Below are 26,964 nucleotides of genomic sequence, written 5' to 3'. Positions count from 1 at the left end.
TATACTACCTCCGCTCGGCTCTAAAGATCTCATTTATTTTTATGGGTTGATATTTGAATATTAATTATTATATCAAAACGTCGTACAAATTAAGAAAAAATTACAAAAATACTTTCGTTAGTGTCTTATAAAACTAATAGAAAGACATTTGTACAAAATATTATACAAATATTTTTAATATTAATTACAATTACGCAAAAGGTAAATGACACTCTATCGGAACCAGTTCAATTTAAGGAAGAATCGAACCGTAGGAATTCTCACCAAACACTCCTCAAGGCACACAGAAGACTTGTCTCTCAATTCTACGGTAAATTGGCCGGAAAATCCCAACATCGAACACACAACAACTGGAGAAAAAAAATATCGCCAATGGTAGAGAAAGTTTTGTTGTGAGAGAAAAGCATATATATCAAGATAGACAAATATGTCATAACTATTTGTATATTTAATTTATCAAAACATAACAAAAAATCTCATCAGTAACAATAGTCATATTTTATATCACAAACAATTAATATAATACTTTTCTCTGTCTCACTTGAAAATACTCTGTTGAGTTTTGGCCGTTGATTAAAAAATACTATTAATATTTTATTAGTTAGTAAAAATGTACAAGATAATCCTGATACATTTATTTTTTTACTTTATATATGTATAAATAATTGTACATATAATGATATATTTATATTTTATATAAAAACGAAATATATTTTATTATTAGTACGAGATTATTTTTACTAAAATATGAAAAAATATATATTATTTTATGTTGGACGAATAAAAATGATAATTTGAAACGTCTTCTAAAGTGAGATCGGAGGGACAAATTGAATAAAGTCAACCCATTTTGATTATTTCGTTGTAAACTTGTAATTAGCTATTAAGGCACGTGACAGTTGATTATACTTTGCAAAGAGAATTTATTTGAACACTTGTAGCCTAACTAATGCACATTTTTAGGTAGGGTTGGCGCTATTATATTTATGTTTAATGTCGTGCGTGACTCATTCTGATATATATATATATATATATATATAAATTAGATACAGAACCCCAAATTAATTTTTTTTGAAAAAAAAAAAAAATTGGCATTATTATTATTATTATTTAAATATTTTGTCATTGTTGTTTGTTCAAATGCAAAGTATTCAATTTTGAACTATATATTATAAATATCTTCACATATATATTTATTTAAATTAATACCATTATACATTACATGGGTAAAATAGTCTTTATATGTCAAAACTATCGTCAAAATACAATATTTATTAAACTTCGGACAAAAAGTAAAAATTTATTTATTAGTGGAGATATGAAGTATATTTTTTATATAAATTGTGATGATTGAGTAGTAAAAAAATTTTAAAAATTGAATGGATTCCTAATTAAATTTTTTATTAAAATTTTATTTTATTTTTTTATTGAGTGACCATTATAGAATGTAATTGAAAACCTACTTTTATACAAGAGAATATACATACACGCGTTAAATATTCTTTAATTTGTTAAATGATATAAAAATAATTTTCTAAACATTATTAAGAATCATTTATACTCTATTGTATACAAATTAGGTTAGAATCAAATTATTTAACATTGACCAATTTTTTTGTTGTCAAAACTCTATTTGCCACATTTTTCACTATCTCCTATATATCTATGCCTATGCTATTTTGCGCCTTCAACGATAAGGTAAACTACGGATACTATGTTGATTGGAAGAAATTCAATATTTTTTTTCAAATGAGATGAAAATTTACGGTCACTAATTTTCGAATGAAATTCAATATTTTTTTTGAATGAGATGAAAATTTGCGGTCACTAATTTTTGAATACGTTATGGTAAAATACATGAAGAAAAAAACAAGCTTCAAATAATAAATTTCCTCTTGTATTCAAATATATGCTTAAATGGTTGAGTAAGTGTTTTAATAAACATAGGTAATAACTATTGTTTTTTATTTTTTATAATAAAAAATACAAAAAATTATGTACTTTTTTATTAAAAGAGGAAACATGAATATATATATATATGTATATGTTTTATAACAATTAAAAAAAATAAAACGAAGTATAAATTTGAATAACGGATTATATTATTGATTTGGGAAAACAAAATATGTATTGTGTGAAATAAAAATACATGCAATATAACAATTGTACTCCCTCTTTCCCATAATAAAGTATTCATTCTTCTATTTTAGTCTGTTCCATAACAAAAGTATCTATTTCCTTTTTTTAGTAACTCTACTATCTACCTAACATTACAAATACCCTTACAACTTACAATATATTACACAAATGCCATTACCTTTATATCACACATACTAATAAGATTATTTTAGTCATTTCCACTTTATTCCTACTATATCTCAGTATAATACTAATATTTCTAAAACTACGTGTAAAAAAGCAAATGAATATTTAATTTCGAAACGAAGGGAGTACTGTTCGAATGGTTATATTTTAAAAACATACCTATTTACTGTATATACATATATTGTAATGATATATACAACACGTACATAATTGTGGTTGAAACACAACACGAGTCTTCAATTTTATTTTTTTTATAAATAACAAGTTATAACAATAGGAACCACATATTGCATATATTTAATTTTGTATTATTTGAAATCCAAAGATAATGTTGTCCCTTTCTTATTTTAACATTTATTTTAAATTAATATTTCTATACATATATATTTTTAAAAAATAAACATATAATACTCTCTCCATTTCACGTATTGTGTGTCCACATTGTCATTTATATATATATATGTGTGTCATATTTCATGTCACTTTAATTTTTTGGAAAACAATTACACATTTTTATCTAATTTTAAATTTTTTAATTTATAAATTGAATTAGACTTATTAATTATTTTAATATTAATATAAAATTATTTATATTATAAAATAATTATTTTTATTAATATATTTTTAATTATTTATTACTGATATTTTTCATAAATTTTTATTTCTACAATAATCTAGATACAATAGCGAGGCCGTGAAAGTAAAAAAATAAATATGAGTGTGGCATAATGTCATGTTGTAGTTTGAATTCGATTAAAATAATATTTTAAATTTAAAAATTAAGAGTAAATTGAAATATATAAAATAATAATAATATTTAAAATTAAATTATAATTCATTATTACCGGTAGTCATTTTAGTCCTGAGCTTTTATAAGTTTTTTTTTTTTATGACATGAAAATTTGCAATCGTTATCTAAAAATACGTACCCTAAACCCTAACCGAACCTAACTCATTCCCGCCTCAAAAGTTGTCCCGTCTTGAACCAACTGGATTCGGAGCTAATATGAAAAACTTGTCTTATTTTGTTAAATATATTTATATATTGATTTTTTAAAAGTTATATAATAAAATATAATTAAAATTAAGATATTACATATTAAGTTTTTAAATTCTAAATTTTAATAATAGAAACAATAATATATTTTCAATAGAAGTGACATGATAGATAAGTAACAAAATAATACTAGTTGAAAAATTAGTAAATTGAAAGATATTGCATTATTAGAAATAGTAAAAAAAAATCAAAAATAAAAATAATGTTAACATTATAAATTTAGATAATATAAATATATAATATTAATTTTTATAATTATTAATTCATGCGAGCTCAGGATGGGCCGGATTCGGGACAAATTTTTTATTAAGCCTATAAAATCTCAAAAATCATAACTCCTTTCACTATAAAATTTTGAACCTATATCCACTCTATTAACAATCGTTTGGGTGTGATTGTTTGTGGGTTTGAATTATTGAATAGTAAAAAATTGAATTTGAATAGATATTTGACGTGTTATAAATAAATATTGATGTGATATTTTAAATGTAAAATAATTTTTTAGTACAATATAGAAAGAAAAAAAAATAAATATTTGATTGGATATTTTTTTAAAAAAAAAAATATAAATAATAAAAATATGTGGTAAAATCCAGAACACAGAGTTTGATGGACTTAATAAAGTTAAGGCCTAAGCATGCCAAAATTCCAGACGGATTAGGCCAGCCCATGGACTCGAATTTATTTTGTTAGTTCTCTAATTAATAAAATTTATACAATATAAATTAATAAATCTTATATATTAATAAATAATTAAGATAAATTAATTTTATTACAAAAATAAAAAAATTATAAATATATATATAAATATATTTATTAATTGAAAAAACATAAAAAAATACTAATAAAAGTTTGAATGAGTTTTAACTTTTAAAAGAAAATATCAAGAAAAATAATTGTAGTATGTGCCAACAAAAATTAAATGCTAACCAATCAGACCCTTAGCATGTACTCAACAATTGTGAAATTCGTTACTAGTCACAATATAAATACAAAAATAATAGTAGAAAAATTCTTTTTTAGTGTTATTTTATTCAGGGGCATGGGTGAGCTGCCCAATGTTATCCTTATTTCATTGTTTATTTATTTATCAAAAATATACTATATTAAATTGTCTTTTAAGACACCAAATTTTAAGTATTATATGCGTCCGTCTCATAACTATATATTCATTTACTTATATTAAAATGTATTACAAATAAAAAAAATTATAAAAATAATAATATAATAACATTTGTATAAAAAATTATATAAATACAATAATATTTTTAAAGTTAAATATATAAATGATTGGCCAATCACTACTTTCTTATTAGTAACTTAGCCATGGAATTCAGCGCTGCCATTTGCGGAGCAGCTGTCATCCTTCTTCTCCTCCACTACCACCTCCTACGGCGGCGCCACACGGCCAAGCTCCCGCCGCAAGCCGGCGGAGCCGGCCTGATTCTCGGCCATCTTCATCTCATGTCCGACGGCGCAAAACCCCCGCACTTGAACTTAGCTGACGTGGCGGACCAACAGGGGCCGCTCTTCGCCATCCGGCTCGGCGCGCGCCAAGTCGTGGTGGTGAGCAGCTGGAAAATAGCCAAGGAGCTGTTCACAACCTGCGACATGGCTGTCTCGTCCCGACCAAAGATTCGGGCCTTCGAACACCTGAGCTATAATTTCGCCATGGTAGCCTTCTCCCCTTACGGCGAGTACTGGCGCGAGCTGCGCAAGATCGTCAACGCCGAGCTGCTCGCGAGCCGCCGAATCCAGCAGCTGAGCCACGCCATTATCCCGGCGATAGCGCAGTCGATCAGGGAAATCTACAGCCGTTGGGCTGAGCAAAACGACGACGTATCGGGGCAGGTCTTGGTAGACATGAAGAAGTGGTTCTCAGAATTGAATTTGACCGTTATACTCACGGCGGTCTTCGGGAAGACGTTCCGCGCCGGAGAATCCGGCGCCGGCGAGGCGGAGATGCGGCGGTGCCGGGCGGTTATCCGGGAATACTTCCACTTGGCGGGGGTTTTCGCGCCGGCCGACGCTCTTCCCTGGCTACGGTGGCTCGATTTGGGCGGAATTGAGAAGAGAATGAAGACAACCGCCGCGGAATTGGACGGAATTATGGAGGAGTTGCTGTCGGAGCACCGCCGGAAAGGCTTTTCCGGCGAGTACACGCCGCAGGACTTCATGGACGTGATGCTTTCGACAGTACGAAGCTCCAACACACTAACCGACAAATTCGATGAAAATACAGTCGTCAAATCCACTTGCCTGGCAATGCTTCTCGGCGGCGCCGACACGAGCTCCGTGATGCTCACGTGGGCACTCTCCCTCTTACTAAACAACCGCCATGTCCTAACCAGAGCTCAACAGGAGCTCGACAGCCAAGTAGGAAGAAACAGGCGAGTGACGGAATCGGACATCCCAAACCTGGTATACTTACAGGCCATAATCAAGGAGACATTGAGGCTATACCCTGCAGCTCCATTAGGGGCGCCACGAGAATTTACAGAAGACTGCGACATAGGAGAATACCATATCCCGAAAGGGACGTGGTTGATGGTGAACATATGGAAGTTGCAGAGAGACCCCGACGTGTGGGTGGATGACGTCTCCCAATTCAAGCCGGAGAGATTTCTAACAACGCATATGAATGTTGATGTTAGAGGGAAGGACTTCAAGCTAATGCCTTTCGGCGGGGGTCGGAGAATTTGCCCCGGTCCGAATCTTGCATTGCATATGTTGCATTTGGTGTTGGCTAATTTATTGCACGCGTTCGAGATAAGAATGGTGTGCGATGATGCCGTAGACATGACTGAGAGCATCGGATTGACTAACCTCAAAGCCACGCCTCTTGAGGTTCTTGTTTCCCCGAGATTGTCTTCTACTCTTTATTAGTAATTGAAAATTCATCAACATCACGATAATTGTTCTAATCAGCATATAAAAATGTAAAACAGACAACGTATATTGTATAAAGTATTGGAATGTATCAATTTGTATAATATATTTGTAGTGCCTAAGAGTTTAATGATAAAAATATCATGAAAAATATAATTACTTCTTTCATTTTATATAAAGTGTTTACTTTTTTTTTTTTTTTTCGTTCTATCATACATAATTTATTTATTTTTTAAATATAATTATATACTTTAATTATATTTTAAATTTTTTAATTTATAATTTTTTAATCTTAATTAAACTATTTAGTTATTTTAATTTTAATCTATAATTATTTTTACTAATACACTTTGTAATTACTTATTAATTATATTTTACCTAAATTTTCGTGTCTATAACATAGACACCTTATGTCAAGACTTTTCGAAGATGGAATCCTAAGGAAGTGAAGTTCATTTTATTTTGGGTTCTAAATGATTAATAGATGTTCTACAATTTGATTATATGTTATGTTTGATAAAAACTTGAAATTTGTATATGTCTGGCAGCTTGTTCTTTTCCGGCGGCCGGCAGGGCAGCGGAGGCAGGGCGACGGCAGCAACTAGTCTCCGGCAAGAAGATTAGACATTTATTTTTTTTAATAAAAATTTATAATTGCTTCAAAAATTCCAGGTCAAAAAAAATATACTCTTGTTGTCTGCAACTTCGGATTGGGTCTCGGTGCCGTGTCACTCGGAAATTCCAAAGCTATTTTAAATAGCTTCAGAATTTCCGAGATCACTCAAATGCCAACGAGTTTTACTCTTCGGACAACAATTCGAGACAAATTTCACGACTTTTAAAAAGTAGTTTTGGATCTATTTTAAATTTCGAGACTTATATTGTTTTTTCTGATAATATACGGTTATTTTTTCTAAAATATAAGAGTAATATTTTTGAATAAAATAAATAAAAATTATAAAAATAATATTTTGAATTAAGACGAAATGAGTATAATGAAAAAATCTCAATCTATCTGAGGTAGCTTGGCCACCCATAGCAATATGAAGTCCAACATATTATATAGTTTAATTATCATATACCTTATAGATAAAAGATGTGGCTCTAAGGAGAGATTGCAAATGTATCTAGATAATATCTATTAAGCTATGCCAATCAAATATATGATGTATATATACAAAATATGTATATATATATTGATATATAATGTATGTCTATATAAATCATTTTGTCTGAAAGAGCTTATAAAATACGAGGCTGGTGATCCGATGCCAGACTAATCCATGACGCTTGTTGGGATGGAAATATATTTTAATAAATATGGTATTATATTGATTTATTATGATATAAAATATGAATATTTTGAAAATTATATAAGTGAGTTGATAATACGATAAAAAAAAAAAAAAAGAAAAAAAAATTAATAAATTGAGTGTGTAAATAAATATAATATTGAATAATATGAATTGAAGAGTATTTAGGAATTATTTATTTACATTGTTGTGGGGTAGACGTGAAAATGGTTGGGTAGTTATCGTAAACATCTTGGATTCCTCCTTGGTACAAAATAAATAGATTTATGACTTGGACATTACATTTGTTTTCAAACTTTTATGGTAATAATAAATAGATTTATGACTTCGATTTCTCAAAATTAATTATTTCCAGTGGTTTGGGTTGTGTAATAATAGTTTGATTTGATATTTTTTATAAAAAATAATATATTTTTATTAAAAATTATTATTAAAAATATTGAAAACTAAAATATATATATATATTTGTTTGGTTGTGGATTTTGGGTTTTAGATTTAGTTTTAAATAGTAAAATTTTTATTCGAAATAATTATTTGTTGTGATATAAATATATGTTATGTGATATTTTGAATATAGAATATATATATATATAGAAAAATTAATAGATAACAAATAAAGATTTGATTTATGGTTTTTTTAAAAAATAATAATTGTAAAAATTAAAACCTTACAAAACTCACCACCTAAGTAAACACAACCATATGCCAATATTTAAATGAAAGATTGAAGTTTCCTATTTAAATAACACCTCAAATAATCTCATATGATGCAATTAATCAAAAACAATTTGTTTTTTGGAATAAAAACAAATAATTCATTAGATGTAATATTTTAAGTCAAAATAATAATAATTAATTGTAATTGGGTTATAAATTAATATAGAATTTGGTATACTTAATAAGTGGTTTTGGGTTTGTACCATAAACTTTCAAAAGCCCACACAACAAAAATTATAGCCCTTCCAAGTTTCTCTGATCTTGTTTTCAGATGGCACTTTCTAATATTCAATTTATACAGTTCTTAATCAAATATTAAATTCAAATATTATTTAAATATAAATTTTAAGTTTTAAAATTTAAACTAGAACGAAACCAAACAAACTTTCCTACATATGACAAACACATGTTATAGACTGAAAATTCAATGGAGTAAATACATTAAATTAGGACAAAATTGCGGAGCCAAAGTTACGAATTCAAGTCTTACATTGAAATTTTAGAAAGATTCACTTTATAAATTTATATGTAACACTACTGATGAGATTTTTGGAGAAAGACGAAATTGAAAGTCCAAAAACAAATATTTGCAGACTCGATTCAAAGAAAACAATATCTTAAATTGATCTCTCGTGACAGTCTAGCCAATGGAGAAGAAAAAATTTAGTGTGTAGTGATATATATGTGTTGATAAATGCAAGTTAGAAGATATTTTATTATTAAACTTACTTAATATATATATATATTCTTTTTGAAATGATGAAAATGACAAAATATATACATTTTTGGCTAAATCGGGGAGTGTTTGAAACATGTTTTAAAATCCTACCAAGTTATTTATTTTAGATTATCGTCTCTTCAGTTTTTTAATTTGATCATAAGATCAAGGAAGAGTCGTGTGCATGTCTTTATAAAAATACTCGATTATTCTACAATTTTCAATGCTCAACTTGTCTTCATTTGTTGTTAATCAAGTTTTTCTGATCTTTAGAGAAAACATGTTACTCTAATTTTTTTTTTAAAAAAATAAGTTGATTATCATAAATGTCGAGCACTTTAGCAGCCGCAGCCATTGAATGCCTTAAGCAACTCGTTGTTTCAATATATACTTCTAAACTTTTGTCTACTCGTTTTAGGTCACGTGCTATGTTCCTTGTGTGATCGGACAATCGTAGAACTGTAGAAATTATTGTAAAAGATTTAGTGCATATCTTAAGCTGTAGAGTATAAGAAATCATGAATTTGTATAGTCACAAATATATACATCTATATCATATATCATAAATTCAATAAATTAGTAATCATGTAATGTGTGCATTTTCGATTTTTACTTGTAATTTATATTTTAATGCGATTGTATTCTAATATTGTATTGTTTTCCATTTTTTTGGTTTTGCACCCTCGTGTATATATATATATAATAATCATGTAGTTTTTATATTTTAGGAGACGAAAAACATATGATAACTTACAAGAAGCGTTCTTTTTGTATTTTTGTTCATTTTAATTTTTTTTTTTAAAAAGAAATTGCGACCAAAGTAATTAATTGATGTCATGTTTTGCATAAAGATGCATGATGAATGTGTTTTTTTTTTTTTTTTTCAAATTAATTTTCAAAACCTGATATTTCAAGAATTGATGCAATTCTTTAAAATTAAACTAACTTTAATCTTAATTTTGTTCTTTCTGTGTGCAGAAATGAATCTGCTACACAATTCATCCCAATCAACATTAATTAATTAATTGCAGAATAAGTGATAATGAAACGTATTTTCTAATCAAAATCACTATTTATGTATCACAATTTTGGAAGTATATCTGATTCGAAAGATCCCTCCGCGCAAAATATGACGCAGACTACAATGCCTATAAATCTGCAATCATCTAATATATACTCCTTATTTACCATTTTTATCCGTCTCAAAACAATAGACTCATAAATATTCATATCACCATAAAATTATTTTTACTTTTTTATTATTGTTACACAAATGTCACTATTTTTTATACTAAGGGTGTGTTTGTTTGGGGTTTGGATTTTGAGTTGGGATTTGAATAGTAAAAATTTTGAATTTGAATAATTATATGATGTGATATAAATAGGTATTGATGCGATGTTTTGAATGTTAAATTGATTTTTAGTATAATATAAAAAATAAAAAATAGGTGTTTGATTTAATATTTTTGGGAGAAAAAATTGGATGAATAGTGTAAATCCAATCCAATCCCCCAAACAAACACACCCTAATACACTCACAAGGGCAAAAAAATCTTTTATTCATATTTTTTACCAACTATCAATATAATATCAATTTCCTTAAATCTAGTGTCCAACTCAGATAAGACCATAATTTTGGGACGGAGTGAGTCTTATAATAACCAGTATCTATCATTAATATATATATATGGCGTCGGTCACAGTAATGATTTAAAAAAATTAATTTTTTGTTGATTTTCTCGGACATCATTGTTATAGTTTAGAAAATATCTTTCAATAATTCATATAGAAGAAATCAAATGTTCAGATAACATATAATATACTCCCCCGTCCCATAAATATAGTCTTAATTGAGTCGGGCATGAGATTTAAGGAATATTAATATTATATTGGTAGTCGGTAAAAAGTATGAGTCAAAGACTTTTTTACCCTTGCGAGTGTATTAGAGTAAAAAGTAGTGGCAATTATGTAATAAAAATGAAAAAATATGGGTAATTTAATGGTGATATGGCTATTTGAATAAGACCATTGTTTTGAGACGGACAAAAATGGTAATCAAAACTATTGTATTTGGACGGAAGGAGTATTTAAAATATATGTTTTTTGGATTTTTTTATTAATACTTTATAGGTTCTTGATAGATGTTTTTTAGATTCTTAAATCTATAAATTTTTGAATTGATGATATTTAAAGAATTAACAATACAATATAGAAGGTGATCTACATAAAACACCATGCATATCTTTAGCTGTGGCGTGCAAGAAGTAAAATTATAAATAAAAATCTATACGATATATATGTTTAATCGTGACGTCACTATCATGGTACAAATTAAATTAAGGGATGATACACCATGAAATGGTGATTCACGACCATTTTTATTTGCCAATAACTAAGGCTCAAGTTAAATAAAAGTTGTGAAATTTAAAAATAAAAATAAAAGTAAAGATTTAATTTAATGTTTTGTAGTAAAGAAATTATATTTGATTTGATTTTTTTAACAAATATCGAAAATTTCAAAAACATGCATCTATGTGAACAATAAACGTATGAAGGTATTTTTCGGATTTAAATAGACTAATTTTTCTGAACAAAAAAGTATATATTAATTAATAAATTAAGTATTTAATACATTAAAATAATCTTAGAGAGTACAATCTAATCATTCAAACTAAATTTACCATAAAAGAAAATACTCCAGAAATTTTTAGGTATATATTCGTCTAAATTGTCTTAAACTAGTGTGTTTGTTTTGTGTTTTAATTTTGTGTGTGACATATCAACAAATTAAATAAAACTCAAGTTGAATTGCTAGTCATTATATGATGTAAAATGACCTTTTCGTCTAAAGGTTTGAGTTTGTAAGAATGTGTATCATTTATTTATTTGTATTTCACGGGCCAGATCAGCATATGCTATAAGAGTGATCGACATATATATGTATACATATTTAAGCATATTTATAATATAACATATATTATACTACATCTCTCCACCACCAATCTATTCATTTGTATTTTTCGTCATTGTTTTTAACATTAAAAATATCCTTATATTTGTATAATTTTTTTGTACAAATGTCGTTACATTAGTATTATAAAACACCAATATAAGTATTTTTTTTCGTATTTCCTTAATTTTTACTATGTTTTGATATAATAATTAATATTCAAATATTAACCTACAAAAAGTAAATGAATAGATTTGTAATGGACATAGGTATGTATTATAATTCAGCATATATTATCTTATAAAACAGCATATGTTGATCCGGTCAAATCATCGTACTTAGTTGGATGAGCACAGGATCTACAGCCTTATTTCACAAGAGTCAACCAACGCTAGTAAAGACTCGGAGACAATCTTGGGGCAACAAGAACATCGAGCGGCGTCACTTTAAGGTTCGTCAACCCGGCACTCTCCGTCATATCAACCGCCCGACCATCGACAGTGGCGACATCAAAAGCCTGCAGCAAGTTAGCCAGAACCAAAGGCAACATGCGCAAAGCAAAATTCGTCCCGGGGCAGCTTCTCCGGCCAGCGCCAAATGGTATAAGCTCGAAGTCTTGCCCTCTGACATCAACATTTATATGCGTCGTTAGAAATCTCTCGGGCTTGAATTCCGACGCATCGTTCGACCACACCTCGGGGTCCCGATGCATCTTCCACATGTTCACGACCAGCCATGTCCCTTTGGGAATGTGGTATTGTCCGATTGTGCAGTCTCGGATGAATGATCGCGGCGTGCCCAAAGGGGCCGCCGGGTATAGCCTCAATGTCTCCTTGATTATGGCCTGTAAGTATACGAGGTTTGGGATGTCCGATTCGGTCACTCGCCTCTGTCGTCCTACGTGGTTGTCGAGCTCTTCTTGAGCTTTGGTTAGAACATGGCGGTTGTTTAGTAAGAGGGAGAGCGCCCATACGAGCATTACTGCACTTGTGTCCACACCACCCAAAAGCATCATCTGTGTAAGTCATTATAATGTATCGTATCAAAATATTATTTAAATTAATATTTTATTTTAAATCATACCAGTGTTTGAAATAAATATAATGTTTATAATATAGTACTCCTTCTGTCCCCTTTAGGATTTATAGTAAATTAAGAAGTAACAGTATTTCATTACTTAGTAAAAGTGTGTGTAAAAATTTTTTGACATTTTTTTCATTTAATTTTATGTATAAAATAATTGTATATGTAATGATATGTTTGTAATTTAAATAAAAATGAAGGGTATTTTGGTAATAAGGTATGATTACTTTTTAAAAAAATAAAAAATAGACCCTTTGAAGTGAATCAGACGAAATGATAAAAAAAATATTTTGAATTGAGACGAAAGGAAAAAGTATATATTATATTATATTTCAACATATTATATTATAACTTAGCAGTATAAATATATACAGGTTATATGTATAGCATATATTGATCCGATCAAATCCGCACAGAATTTAGTAAAAATTTAAAATTAGATATGTTTTAATGAAAATTTAGAAAGTGCTAGCCTGGCATGTGGATTTGATGAGGATATCTGCATCAACTTCACCACTTGACTGGTTCGAACCTCGTACCGTCGACACCATCACGTCCATGAAATCCTGCTCTCCATCTTCGCCGGCGCTTCCATTCCGGCGGTGCTCCGCCAGCCACTCCCCAAACACCCTATCGATTTTCTCGGCAGTTATTTTCATCCTCTTCTCGAATCCACCCAAATCCAGCCACCATAGCCAAGGAATAGCGTCCGCCGGCAAAAACAGCCCCACATAGTGGAAGAACTCCTCAATAATCTCCCGGCACCGCCGCATCTCCTCCCCATCGCCGCCGCCGTCGAACCTCTTCCCCACCACCATCATCATCAAAACATTCAAATTCAAATCCAAGAACCACTTCTTCATGTCCACCAACACCTTACAACTCCCCTCCTCCTCCCAACGGCTATAAATATCCTTCACCGACCGCGAAATCGCCGCCGCCGACACGTGGCTCATCCGCTCGATTTTGCGGCTCGAAAGGAGCTTAGCCGCCACAATCTTGCGCTGCTCGCGCCAGTGGCGGCCGTAGGGGGAGAAGCCGAAACTCACATAGTTGTAAGTAAGGAGTTTGCTGGCTCGCGTTTCGGCGCGGTTCGAGACGGCTTCGTCGCAGGCCGTGAAAAGCTCCTTGGCGATTTTCTTGCAGCTCACCACCACGGCTCGGCGCGAGCCGAACCTGATGGTGAAGAATGGGCCGTGTTGGTCGGCCACATCGGCTAGCTTGAAATGCGGGGGTCGGGCGGCGTCGCGCATGAAATGAAGATGGCCGAGAATCGGCCGCGCTCCGCCGGCTTCCGGCGGAAGCTTGTGGGTGGGATTGCGCCGAAGGAGGAGAAAATAGTAGTAGAGAAGAAAAAATATTGTAGCTGCTCCGAAGATGGAAGTAATCAATTCCATGGCTGCCTTACCAATAACAAAGTAACGTAGTAAATATATATAGCTCTGAGACGTGAAAGTTGTCGATCGAGTAAAATCAATATATATATATATATATTGTCCTATATTCTCTCCATTTCAAAATTATAATCTGGCTTATATTTTTATATTTGGTAAGACTTTTTTTTTTCTTTTTTTTTTTTTCCTTGTGAATATATTAGTGAAAACATTTGTATAATAATAATGAAAAAATAAAATAAAAGTAATTTTATAGTGATATTATTATTTATAAAAATTAGACTAGTTTGTTTTGGGTGTATTTTCGTGCGTTTTTTCTTCTCAATTTTTTACTATTTAGATTCTATCTTTATAATAATAATAATAATAATAATAATAATAAGTTACATACTTTTTTTCTGTTACAAAAGATTATATTCCTACCAATTTATTTCTAAAATAAATAATCTTTGCTTATAAAGTTTAAATGGATATCCATCTCTATCCAAATTTGTTATGTTATGAAGTCTATAAATATTAATTGTACTATTTCAAAACTTAGATTTTCTCATACAAGTGAAAACATCTTGCATGGCTATCCGGAATATAGGTTCACTAAAAGTTCAAACTCTCATATTTTATGTTTGTGCATTCATCTCGATTTTCATAACCTTCATTTCATCTACAATCAAACCCTAGATATCGATTGAGTTGGAGTCCAAATGAGTGATCGACCCGCAATTTAAAATTTTGATGGAATGATTTCAGATTATGAAAGATGCAGATAAAAGATTACTTGCATGGCAAAAACTTTAAATTGGTGCTGAAGAATAGACTTTAAGAAATGAATAAAGCCACCTACAAATTAAAGATCGACAAAAGGGCAAAAGTATACTTTATATTCCATTGTTATTTTGTGAAAATAAAATTTTTATATGAGACAAATAAGTTAAAAAAATATATGCATATTAATATATGATTAATATAAAATAATTTATAGAAAAATGTATTTTAAATTATATATGAATGTATTCATATATTTTGAATATTAAATATAAAAAGAAAATTATATAAGTTAATTTAGTTTTTTTAAATAGTAATTAGAAAAAAATATGAAAAGTAATATTAATCAATACTGTAACTAATAATGAAGCAAGCCCTATGATTTTAAATTGAGAGGTTAATAACATAAATTTGAATTTCAAAAATAAATCATTTTTTTTTTTTGTCGTTTTTTCCTTTTTTTTTTTTTTTTGTTTACTATATAAATTTACAGCTTTTAATAAAAATATAGATCCACTATCCATATAAAATTTCTCATTCAAACAACATTTCACTGTCAAACAATAAATACCAAAAATTTTAAAATCTAAAAAACAGCACACCCGTGGAATTTCTGGATTTATTTTCAATTTCCATGAAGAAAAAACGTATAATTTGTTGAAAAAGTAATCGACCTGACGTGGCAGGACAGAAAAATCAGTTTTGTACTGCTGCATTGTATAATGCTTTCATATATTGGATGGATAAAATTGTTTATTGTGACAAATCAAAATAATTGCTAATTTGTTCAGTCACTACGCGAAAAATAGATAGATATTATTATATTTTTTATTTTTTTTTATGACGTAGGAATTCGTAGCCACTATCCGAAAGTGTGCACTGGATAAAACCCCGATCGAACGTAATACTTTGCAAACTAGGATATTATTATCATCTTTGATCACATATGTTGTCTGTCAATACTTATAGAATTTATTTTATAAATATATATGATGTGTAAATTATTATTTTAATTAAAATTAGTGATAGTATATGATTAGTGAATTATGGAATTTTGTTAAATCATTTATCATATTTATATTATATTAATATAAAATTATACAGTCGATAATGGATATACTTCCTCTACTGAATATATATATTCAGCACTAAAATCAGCCTATCATATCTATTTGGCCATTACTGACTCTCCACAATCATATCGCAATTATGGAATTCAGCTCAGCCATCGGCTCAGCTGCAGCTGCAGCTGCCATCCTTATACTTTACTATTACCTCCTTCGGCGGCGCTCGCTCAATCCCAAATACAAACTCCCGCCTGAAGCCGGCGGCGCGCGGCTGATTCTGGGCCATCTTCATCTGATGGGCGACGCGGCGCGGCCCCCTCACTTCTACTTAGCCGACATGGCCGACCAGCACGGCCCAATCTTCACAATCCGGCTCGGCGTGCGCCGCGCCGTGGTGGTGAGCAGCTGGAGCATAGCCAAGGAGCTGTTCACAAGCTGCGACGCCGCCGTCTCCTCCCGCCCGAAAATGCGAGCCATCAAGCACCTGAGCTACGGCTTCGCCATGTTCGGCTTCTCCCCGTACGGCGACTACTGGCGCGAGATTCGCAAGATAGCCAACACGGAGCTTCTCTCGAGCCACCGAGTCGAAGTGATGAGCCACGTCTACGAGCCAGCTATAGCGCAGTCGGTTAAGGAGATCTACAGCCGTTGGGAGGACGAGAGGAATATTTATAAGGATGGATTGTCGGGACGAGTTTTGGTGGACATGAAGAAGTGGTTCGCGGAGCTGAATTTGAATGTTATACTGGCCATGGTGGCGGGAAAGAGATTCTCCGCCGCCGCCGGAGAAGACGACGGCGAGGAGATGCGGCGGTGCCGGGCGGTTTTCCGGGACTTCTTCCACCTGTTGGGGCTGTTTGTGCCGGCGGACGCTCTGCCGTGGCTACGGTGGTTTGATTTGGGGGGGCTTGAGAAGAGAATGAAGAGAACGGCCAAGGAATTGGACGGAATTATGGCGGAGTGGGTGGTGGAGCACCGCCGGAAGGGCGGGGATACGGCGGCGCGTGATTTCATGGATGTGATGGTGTCGGCCGTACGAGGTTCGGAGCAGTTAACGAGACAAGCTGATGCGGATACTGTCATCAAATCCACTTGCCAGGCAAAGTGACTTTCCCTCTGTCAATTACAATAAATTCTTGGATAAACTCGTTTTTTAATCCGTGACTGGATCGCTTATATCATTTTATTCTCGTAATTGGAGCTGATCGCACACTAGTTTTATAAGTGAAAAATTTTTGTACTTTTAGTCCTCCAGCTCCGGAAATGTTTACAAGGCACTCGCTTGGCTCCCCGGAGGATACGTGTCGCGAGGTGAAGGATACCTGACGGACACTTGAGATTTTTTAATTCTTTTTTATAAAAGAATTGATTTATTTATTTTGTAAAAATTACAAATTTTCAAAAGAAAAATGAAAATTAAAAAATTTAAAAAATAATAACAAAAAATATAAATTCATTGTGTCCGTCATGTGTCGCTGATCTAACAGACACGTGTCATCAGGTGAGCCACATGGGTGCCACCACGTAGGCATCTCCGGCAGCAACTAAAATAGCAAAAAAATTTCACTTACAGAACTAGTTTACAATAGACTCCGATTACGAAACTAAAATGATAAAAGATCCAATTAACTAAAAAATCAATTTCCCCTCAATTCTCTCTTTTATGGAAATAATTGTTTGTCCGTCAAATTTAGTCTATCCCTCATTTTGGTAAAATTAAATTTTCACCTCATTAATTATAGAATAAATTTTTAAAATATCTCAAATTATTTTTCTACTTTTATTATATTTCAATAAAATATTTATTATACTTAAATTTAATATCGAACCCAAATAAATTATTTTTACTGTACATGAGTATTATATTGACATAAATCTTATACTATTAAATTATATTTCACATGCGGCCATTTAAATTTGAAGTTATGTCACCCCTATATATCATTCAGCATACTAACAACAAAACTCTCTAAAATTTAATCATTTGCACGGAGCAGATGATAATCGCCGGCGGCGCGGACACAAGTTCAGTCGTCCTAACATGGGCGCTCTCCTTACTACTAAACAACCGCCGTGTTCTAGCAAAGGCACAAGAAGAGCTAGACAAACACGTAGGTCGAACCCGGCGAGTGAAGGAATCCGACATCCCAAACCTCGTATACTTACAAGCTGTAGTAAAAGAGATACTTAGACTATACCCGGCAGGCCCTTTAGGGGGGCCGCGAGAATTCACCCAAGACTGCAGCATAAAAGGGTATCACATTCCCAAAGGGACATGGTTAATGGTAAACACGTGGAAGCTACAAAGGGACCCCGACGTTTGGTCGGACGATGCCTTGGAGTTCAAGCCAGAGCGATTTCTTACAACAAGACACGGCAATATAGACGTTAAAGGGCAAAACTTCGAGCTGATCCCGTTTGGTGCTGGTCGAAGAATTTGCCCCGGGACAAATCTTGCATTGCATATGATGCATTTAGTGTTGGCTAATTTATTACAGGCTTTTGAGGTTGGGACAGTTTGCGATGAGGCTGTCGACATGAGTGAGAGCCTTGGGTTGTCGAACCTCAAAGCCACCCCACTTGATGTTCTTGTTGCGCCTAGACTCTCTCCCGAACATTATTGACATTATGACGAAGCATTTCTTGATTAGGCGCAGATCAGCATGTCACATAAAGGTAAATAATATGTATGTCTATATATTACAGTATATATTGTGTAATAAAATAAGAATGTTGCCGATTGTATAATATATGTTGTACACTCGAAGGACATATTTATGGGATATATTTTACCATAAGGACAATTAAAACGCAGGAGTAATAATTGAGTTTATATTTATTTTTTTTAGCATTTTAACTTTTTATAACCCTAATAAAAAAACAAAGGCACAATTGATATCGACAAAATGAGATGATTTAGATGCACCCCAATAAGCAAGACTAAGTTTGAAACCCATACCTCTAGGTTAGACGAAGACTTGCTAAACCAATTGGACTATATTTACTTTATTTTATATACTTCTTTCATTTTAAGATAGATGATTTTATTTTATTTTTTTCTTTTTTTTAATATATTTATTTATTTTAAATATATTTTTTTAATTAAATTTTTAATTTCTTACGCGTAGGATTCACATATAATCCATTTATTTTTATATTTTTTTAATAAATAAATATTTTTATCTACATTTAAAATTTTTCATATTTTACAAAACTAGTTTAAGTTAATTATAAATTAATATACTCTCTTCGTCTCCTAACAAAGTATTCATTTTTTTTTATTTTAGTCCGTCTTATCCATTTCCTTTTTCAGTAACTGTACTATCTACCTAACATTACAAATACCCTTACAACTTATAATATATTACACAAATGTCATCACTTTTATATCACACATACTAATGAGGTTATTTTAGTTATTTCTACTTTATTCCTACTATATTCAAATATAATACTAATATTTTTAAAACTACGTGCAAAAAACAAATTGATATTTAGTTATAGGACTAAAGAAGTATATTTTTTTATTTAATTATATAAAATTTTATTATCTATAAAATTATATTCTTTTAAATATCTATCTATTTTTCTATTTTTGTCCGTTCCAAAATAAAATATTTTATTTTTTTTAGTAACCCTAATACCAATATACTATTAAAATTACCTTTAAACTTGCACTATATTACAAATATATCACTATAAGAAATTTTTACCTTGACAATATTTTAGTTTTTTTACATTTATTCTTACTACACCCCAATATAATACTCTCTCCATCCCCCAAATTTATTTTTTTTTTCATCCGTTAACTTTATCACATTACTATATTTGAAAATGTCAAAAAATCTATTTAATTATTACCCTTCATTCAACATTTATTTATAACTAATATCACTAACTTCATTACATTCTCTTTCATTCTCTTTAATTATTAATAAATTTTCAAAAATACTCTCAACTCTCTTTATATTTTTTTGTATTTTTAATAAAATAATCATATTTCTTAACTCTTGTGCCGAGCCCAAATGAGCTAAATATTGCGGACGGAGGGAATATTAATACTCTTAAAATTTCGTGCAAAAATCAAACGAATGAATAAATATGGGACAGAGAAATATATTTTTAATTAGATATAATACTAAAAATATTGAAAGATCTAAATTTCTTTTAATAATATATATGAATTTAAGTTTTAAAATATTAGTAAAAACAGTACTAATATAAAAAATAATAAAATAATATTATAATTTATTATTAGTAATTTATTAATTTATATTATCTAAATAATAATTGTTCCCGAAAGAAATGAATCAGTTGTTAGGAGGGAGTACTTATTAATCTATTTGGAAAAACTTTTTAGTATTTTAATAGACCGGGTTGGACCAGCATGGCCTAATTTTAACATGCCTGGCCCAATATGGTTTCTCAATTGGGCCTCGTTGGCCCGGTTCAAAATTATTTTAGATCTAATTTGAAAGCTCAAATTCAATCTCGATGGCATTACTTTTATTTTTGATATTTTGTACAATAATTACTATAATTATTTTATTTTTAGGCATATTGTACTTCACTATTAATTTTTATTATAAAAAAATAAAATGACTAGATAAAGGGAAAATTATTTTTTCACTATTTTCAATCACTTACTATAATTAAAGTATTTGTATTTGTTAAACAAAATGAAAATATATATATATTCCTTTCGTTTTAATTTAAAATATTTTTTTATTATTTTCGTCCGTTTTAATTCAAATTATTTTTTTATTATTTTAATATGTTCTAAGTATTATTTTATTATTTTAGAAAAAAGTAAGTATATATTAATACTAAAATATTTTTAACTTTTATTTAAATTACAAACATATTATTATGCACACAATTACTTTATACATAAAGTCAAATAAAAAAATATATATATATCAAAATATCGTATACACTTTCATGAGCCAATAAAATAATATTATTTTTTAATATACTATAAAATTTCAAAATAATGGTAAAAAATCACCTTATTAATAATAATGAAAAAAAAATCAATTTTGGAGTAATGTACTAGTAATTTAGTAATACTAAATTTTGAATAAAATATTATTATTTGTTAATGTACTAGTAATTTAGTAATAATACAAATTACTTTAAAATAACTTAGAATATTGAGTAATTAATAATAATGCCTCACATATTACAGATTTAAATGGGAACCCACCTTATTAATAATAATGGAAAAAAATCATTTTTGGTTTCAGTAGAATCAAAATTTATCAATTTTAATTTCATTATACTGTATAAAATTTTATATTTGAAGTAAAATTTATACATTTTAATTATATTAAAATTACTATTTCTTTTTTCTATTTTAACTATATCAATTATTCTAAATTCAAATTTTTTAAAAAAAGAAATAACAAAAAAAATAAAATAAAATTTTAGACCAAAACAGAAAAGTACACGGCCGTGTACAATTAAACATGGCCGTATGACATTATGGTCGTGTACAATTAAGCATGACCATGTTGTTTCCAGGTCAGCTATGACTCAACTCTTTTGCATCCACGTCAGCAATTTTCATTAATTTTTTTAAACAATGAAATCAAAATTGATTGAAATTGTTTATAATTGAACCAAAATTTATGAATTTTTTATATTGAGACCAATTTTTGTTATATTTGACCAAAATTAATTTTATCCCAGTGATAATCGACATATTTTGGACATAATGGATGTTGATTGATGTATGTTTGCTTAAACACTGCCAACCACCCAAGTTACCTAACAACCCTTGCCTTGCTATTTATCTTTTAATGCATGTCTCGATTTTTTGGTGCATGAGGTAGGTGTGACCGTACGAGCCCATAAATGCGTGCTACGATCAATCATTCTATTTATTTAGTTGTATAAAATTATTACTCCATTATAATTATTATTGTTATTCTTATTATTATTATTAATAGACCAATAAAAAATTATTATTATTGAAAAAATAAGCTTCAGCCGTCCCTTAAATTTATTTATATTTTTTTTTTGTCTGTATATTAAGGTTGTATTTGTTTAGAAAATTTTCAAAGATTTTAACTATTCACTAAATTTTTTTAAAAAAAATATTAAATCAAATACCTATTTTTTATTTTTTATATTATATTAAAAATTAACTTTACATTCAAAATATCACATCAACACATATTTATATTATTACATTATACAACTATTTCAATTAAAAAATTTTACTATTCAAATCTCAACTCAAAATTCAAACCCCCAAACAAACACATACTATATTTGAAAAAATGAAAAAAAATAAAATAAAATTAATATTTAATTATTATCAATTATTCAATAAGTATTTACCATAAAAATTACTAATTTTATTATACTTTTTTCTTTTAATTTTCTTTAACTATTAATTAAAATTTCAAAATTACCTTTAATTACCTTTTTAATTTTTCTACTTTTTTAAACAAATATTTTCTTTTTTAATCCACGTGCTAAGTCTAAATAAGCTAAATATTGTGAAGAAATGAAGTAAAAATAAGTATTTAATATAATAATTTATATATATATATATAGGGTGAACAATAAGATCATAATTTCTGGCTATGTTTCTTTACGGGAGTTAGGAGAAAGTTGGGTTTGGATTTGATTTTTCTTTGAATTTTGGGATGAGTTTGGATTTTGTTGTTTGTTTTGTGTTTGGGTTTGGGGAGTTTTGATGTGTATTGATTTGATGGATAATGAATAAAATAATATAAATGTGTATTAAATTTAATTGATAAAATTTATATTGTATGATTTAATTATGAATTTATATTATACCCAACATATATTTAAAAAAAAAATTTATTTGTATTATAGAAAATTTTATTCTCTACAAAATGACATATATATTGTATATATATTTTTTCATTTAATTATAATAAATATTAAATAAAATTTAAATTTTTTTTAAAAAAAAAAAAAAAAAACAAGGGGTTTGGCGAGTGTACAGTAAAATGGGGCCAAAGCCCCCTCAGATAAACACACCCTAATGTCTGTTTGGTTAGACACTGCCAACCGGTTTGGTAGATCCTACTCCCGCAAGCAGTGTTTGTAATTATGTTTTTTTTTTTTTTAAAAAAAAAAAAGATTTAATAATAGTAATATTAATTATTTATGTCTTTTTTTCTCTATTTACATTTATTACATTTTGAATTTTTCTTTATTTTGTTTAACTCCTTCTATGTATATTGTTCGATATATTTGTTGAAAATGTTCTATAAATTTCAATAAGTATTGTTATTGTAAAATTATTTATTTTTTATGAAATATTTAAAAATAAATATCATTCCGTCATTTCAATTAATGTTATCCTTATTTTTTAATAGTAATATTTTAATTATAGTGGACAGTTAAAAATAATATAAAATAATTTTATTTATTTATTCTTTTTTGTAAAAATAATGATACAAAGATAAAATAAGAATATTTGTAAAAAACTAAAATCCATAGTTATTAAAAACAAAATTATTATTTTAATTTTTTATAAAATAAAATAAGATAATATAGTATATACATTGAGTATCATGTCCGAAAATATAATGAAAGAACAAATCATTTAAAATTAGATAATTTAAAATAAATATATATATATTTTGCGAATGGACAAAAACCGTATTATTAAATAGTTGATTTTTCAAGAGTGAAGAAAATATACATATTGTATTAATTTATATATATATTAATATTTTAAAAATAATGACAAATTTAATTAAAGACAAATATTTAATATTCCTCCATCCCAGAAAAAATGTCTTATTGGAAGTGAGCACGAAAATTAAAAAAATAATAGTAATTAATTGAAAGTGACTATAAAGTAGAAAATAAATTACTAAAATACGTTTGCTTTTTGAATGATTTTAAAAGTAAATTAGAATAATAATTAAAGATAGTTTAAAAAAAGTATGAATAATTTTTTTATAAAATGGGGGTCATCATTACTAAATAAAAAAACAAGACAATTGTTTTGTGCTGACGAAAATAGAAAATAAGATAACTCTATTGATACGGAGGAAATATAATATAAGTGCGTATTTATTTTGTTAACATATAGTATATGCATATTTAAAGAATATTAAAAAAAATAAAGATATTGTACAGTACTAATAATAAAGCTATAAGAATTAATTATAGTAAATAAACCAAAATTAAAATACTCATTCTATCCTCGTGCAAGGTTGTCGTTTATTTTTTGTACGTAGATTTTTTAATATTAGTATTATAATGAGTTATATTAAAAAAAGACGAAAATACTCATATTAATATTATTTAATATAAAAATAATGACATTTGTGTAATATAGTATAAGTTTAAAGGATATTTATTATATTAGGTAGGTAGTACAATTACTAAATTAGAAAATGATAACTTTGTTTTAGAACGAACAAAAATAAAAAATAACAACATTTTAATGAGACGAATGGAGTATGATATTTTATTATACCATGTCATTAATGACAATACTATATTAGTAATTACAATAGATAAACAGATTAAAAAATATAATCCCTCCGTCCTATTGAAAGGTTATCATTTTTCATTTTCGTTCGTCCCAAAATAAGATTTTTATTTCCTAATTTAGTAATTATACTGTCTATTTAACATAATAAATATCATTTCAATTTACAATATATTACACAAATATCATTACTTTTGTATTACACCATACTAAAAGAGGTATTTTCTTTTTTTTCACTACAATCCAATATAATACTAATTATTAAAAAATAACAACCGTCACTTTTGAAGGAACAGAGAGATTATAAAGGTGTATTAAAATAAACTGCCACGTGGCAGAGCCCAAATAGACCTGCGGGCCCCGCAGGAGCAGGGTCTAACAAACCCTGCCAACTACCCAAGCTACCTAACAAGCTTTGCCATTTCTCTTTTCATGCATGTCTCGATTTTGGTGCATGAGGTAGGTGTGACGTGTGAGCCATTGATGCGTGCTTCAATCAATCATTCTATTTATATAAAATTATTACTCCATTATTATTATTATCAATGGACCAATCAATTTTATATATATAAAAAAAATTATTATGATTATTATTAAAAAAGTGAGGCTTCAGCTTCAGTTAAATTTATTTTTATTTTATTTTTTGTTTTATATATTAAATTTACTCTGTTACTATATTTGAAGAGAGTGAAAAAATAATACTTTATTTGTCTCATAATTAAATATTTATTTATTTTTTTACGTAGTTTTAGAAATATTAGTATTATATTAAGATTGAGTAGAAATAAAGTAGAAATGACTAAAATAATCTTATTAGTATGTACGATATAAAAGTAATGGTATTTCTGTAATACTTTATATGTTCCTTAACAATCTATCTATTTTTTCCATTTTGGTCTGGTCATAATAAAGTATCTATTTCATTTTTTTAGTAATTATACTATCTAGCTAACATTACAAATACCCTTCAAATTTACAATATATTACACAAATGTCATTACTTTTATATAATACAATACTAATAGGGTTAATTTAGTTTTTTTACTTTTATTTATACTTTATTCCAATATAATACTAATATTTCTAAAACTCCGTCTAAAAAGCAAATGAATATAAAGATATGAGACGGAGGGAGTATATTGTAAATTGTAAGAGTACTTGTAATGTTAGGCAGATAGTACAGTTACTAAACAAAAAAAATTGATATTTTGTTATGGACAGACTAAAATGGAAAAATTGATACTTTGTTATGGGACAGACTAAAATAAAAAAATGGATAATTTGTTATAAGACGGAGGAAATATTTAAATATTATCAATTATTCAATAATTATTTACAATAAATACCATTGATTTTGTTATATTTTCTCTTTTCATTTTGTTTAATTAATAATTAAATTTTTAAAAATATTTTCAACTACTTTTACACTTGTTCTATATTTTTAATAAAATATTTATTTTAATCAATGTGTCGAGCCCAAATAGGTGTGTTTGTTTGGGGGATTGGATTGGATTTATACTATTCATCCAATTTTTTCCCCAAAAAACATCAAATCAAACACCTATTTTTCATTTTTTATATTATACTAAAAATCAATTTTACATTCAAAACATCACATCAACACCTATTTATATCACATCATACAACTATTCAATTTCAAAATTGTTACTATTCAAATCCCAACTCAAAATTCAAACCCCCGAACAAACACACCCTTACATATGAAGAGAATAAAATTTATGTAATATAAGGTGTATATATATATATATATATAAGATCATAACTTCTACGTTCTATCTTTTGCATATTATTCCTCTAAACAAAGTTAGATAATCTAAAAATGGTTTTATTTGTATTTGATTTCTTATCAAAATTATCGTTCTTTAAATATTGAGATCTATAATTAAAAGAAATATACACTCGCTTCGGCCAGGGACAGAAACTACGCTAGGGTTTGGGGGTTAATTGACCCCCAAGTTAAATTTTTGTAATTTTTTTAATATTAAAAATATTAATTTTTATGTATTTATATACAATTTGCCCCCCAATACTATCTAAATTCATATATAATTCTATCATTATTATTTATTTAAATTTATTAGCTAAATATTAAATAAATTATAACATTTTGCCCCCTCCAAATTTAGATGCTAATTTCTGACTTCGGCCCAAAAGGTGTGTCACAGTAAACTGGACACGAT

At 28.7% G+C, this 26,964-nt stretch overlaps 3 protein-coding genes across 4 annotated transcripts; 2 read left to right on the top strand and 1 right to left on the bottom strand.

Annotated features, from left to right (window-relative positions):
- The first annotated feature begins 4,694 nt into the window (after window positions 1-4,694).
- LOC127257788 (cytochrome P450 CYP82D47-like) lies at window positions 4,695-6,974 on the top strand. Of its 2 annotated transcripts, XM_051284252.1 has the most exons (2): window positions 4,695-6,229; window positions 6,820-6,974. In XM_051284252.1, the coding sequence occupies exons 1-2, from the start codon at window positions 4,709-4,711 to the stop codon at window positions 6,874-6,876; spliced, it is 1,578 nt and encodes a 525-aa protein (XP_051140209.1). In that variant the 5' UTR covers window positions 4,695-4,708; the 3' UTR covers window positions 6,877-6,974. The 2 variants fall into 2 exon arrangements, with proteins under 2 accessions (XP_051140209.1, XP_051140210.1); XM_051284253.1 differs by lacking the exon at window positions 6,820-6,974 and having other exon boundaries at window positions 4,695-6,429.
- Window positions 6,975-12,243: 5,269 nt separating this feature from the next.
- Window positions 12,244-14,480, bottom strand: LOC127258366 (cytochrome P450 CYP82D47-like). Its single transcript, XM_051285175.1, has 2 exons — window positions 13,526-14,480; window positions 12,244-12,984 (listed from the first exon to the last, which is right to left on the bottom strand). The coding sequence occupies exons 1-2, from the start codon at window positions 14,447-14,449 to the stop codon at window positions 12,361-12,363; spliced, it is 1,548 nt and encodes a 515-aa protein (XP_051141132.1). The 5' UTR covers window positions 14,450-14,480; the 3' UTR covers window positions 12,244-12,360.
- A 1,881-nt stretch (window positions 14,481-16,361) lies between these two features.
- On the top strand, window positions 16,362-19,087 carry LOC127257859 (cytochrome P450 CYP82D47-like). Its single transcript, XM_051284352.1, has 2 exons — window positions 16,362-17,374; window positions 18,273-19,087. The coding sequence occupies exons 1-2, from the start codon at window positions 16,418-16,420 to the stop codon at window positions 18,897-18,899; spliced, it is 1,584 nt and encodes a 527-aa protein (XP_051140309.1). The 5' UTR covers window positions 16,362-16,417; the 3' UTR covers window positions 18,900-19,087.
- Window positions 19,088-26,964: the final 7,877 nt, after the last annotated feature.

Source organism: Andrographis paniculata, unplaced genomic scaffold (assembly GCF_009805555.1).
Source record: "Andrographis paniculata isolate CXL003 unplaced genomic scaffold, ASM980555v1 Contig59END, whole genome shotgun sequence".
NCBI lineage: Eukaryota > Viridiplantae > Streptophyta > Magnoliopsida > Lamiales > Acanthaceae > Andrographis > Andrographis paniculata.
The sequence above is the reverse complement of the archived record's forward strand: the minus strand, read 5'-3'. Positions and strand labels throughout refer to the sequence as shown.

Excerpts from the sequence above, each read along its gene's own strand:
- LOC127257788 (XM_051284252.1), top strand. The coding sequence starts at position 4,709 with ATGGAATTCAGCGCTGCCATTTGCGGAGCAGCTGTCATCCTTCTTCTC. Across the intron at positions 6,230-6,819 it reads TCAAAGCCACGCCTCTTGAG|CTTGTTCTTTTCCGGCGGCC; the intron begins GTTCTTGTTTCC and ends TATGTCTGGCAG.
- LOC127258366 (XM_051285175.1), bottom strand. The coding sequence starts at position 14,449 with ATGGAATTGATTACTTCCATCTTCGGAGCAGCTACAATATTTTTTCTT. Across the intron at positions 12,985-13,525 it reads TCATCAAATCCACATGCCAG|ATGATGCTTTTGGGTGGTGT; the intron begins GCTAGCACTTTC and ends TGACTTACACAG.
- LOC127257859 (XM_051284352.1), top strand. The coding sequence starts at position 16,418 with ATGGAATTCAGCTCAGCCATCGGCTCAGCTGCAGCTGCAGCTGCCATC. Across the intron at positions 17,375-18,272 it reads TCATCAAATCCACTTGCCAG|ATGATAATCGCCGGCGGCGC; the intron begins GCAAAGTGACTT and ends TGCACGGAGCAG.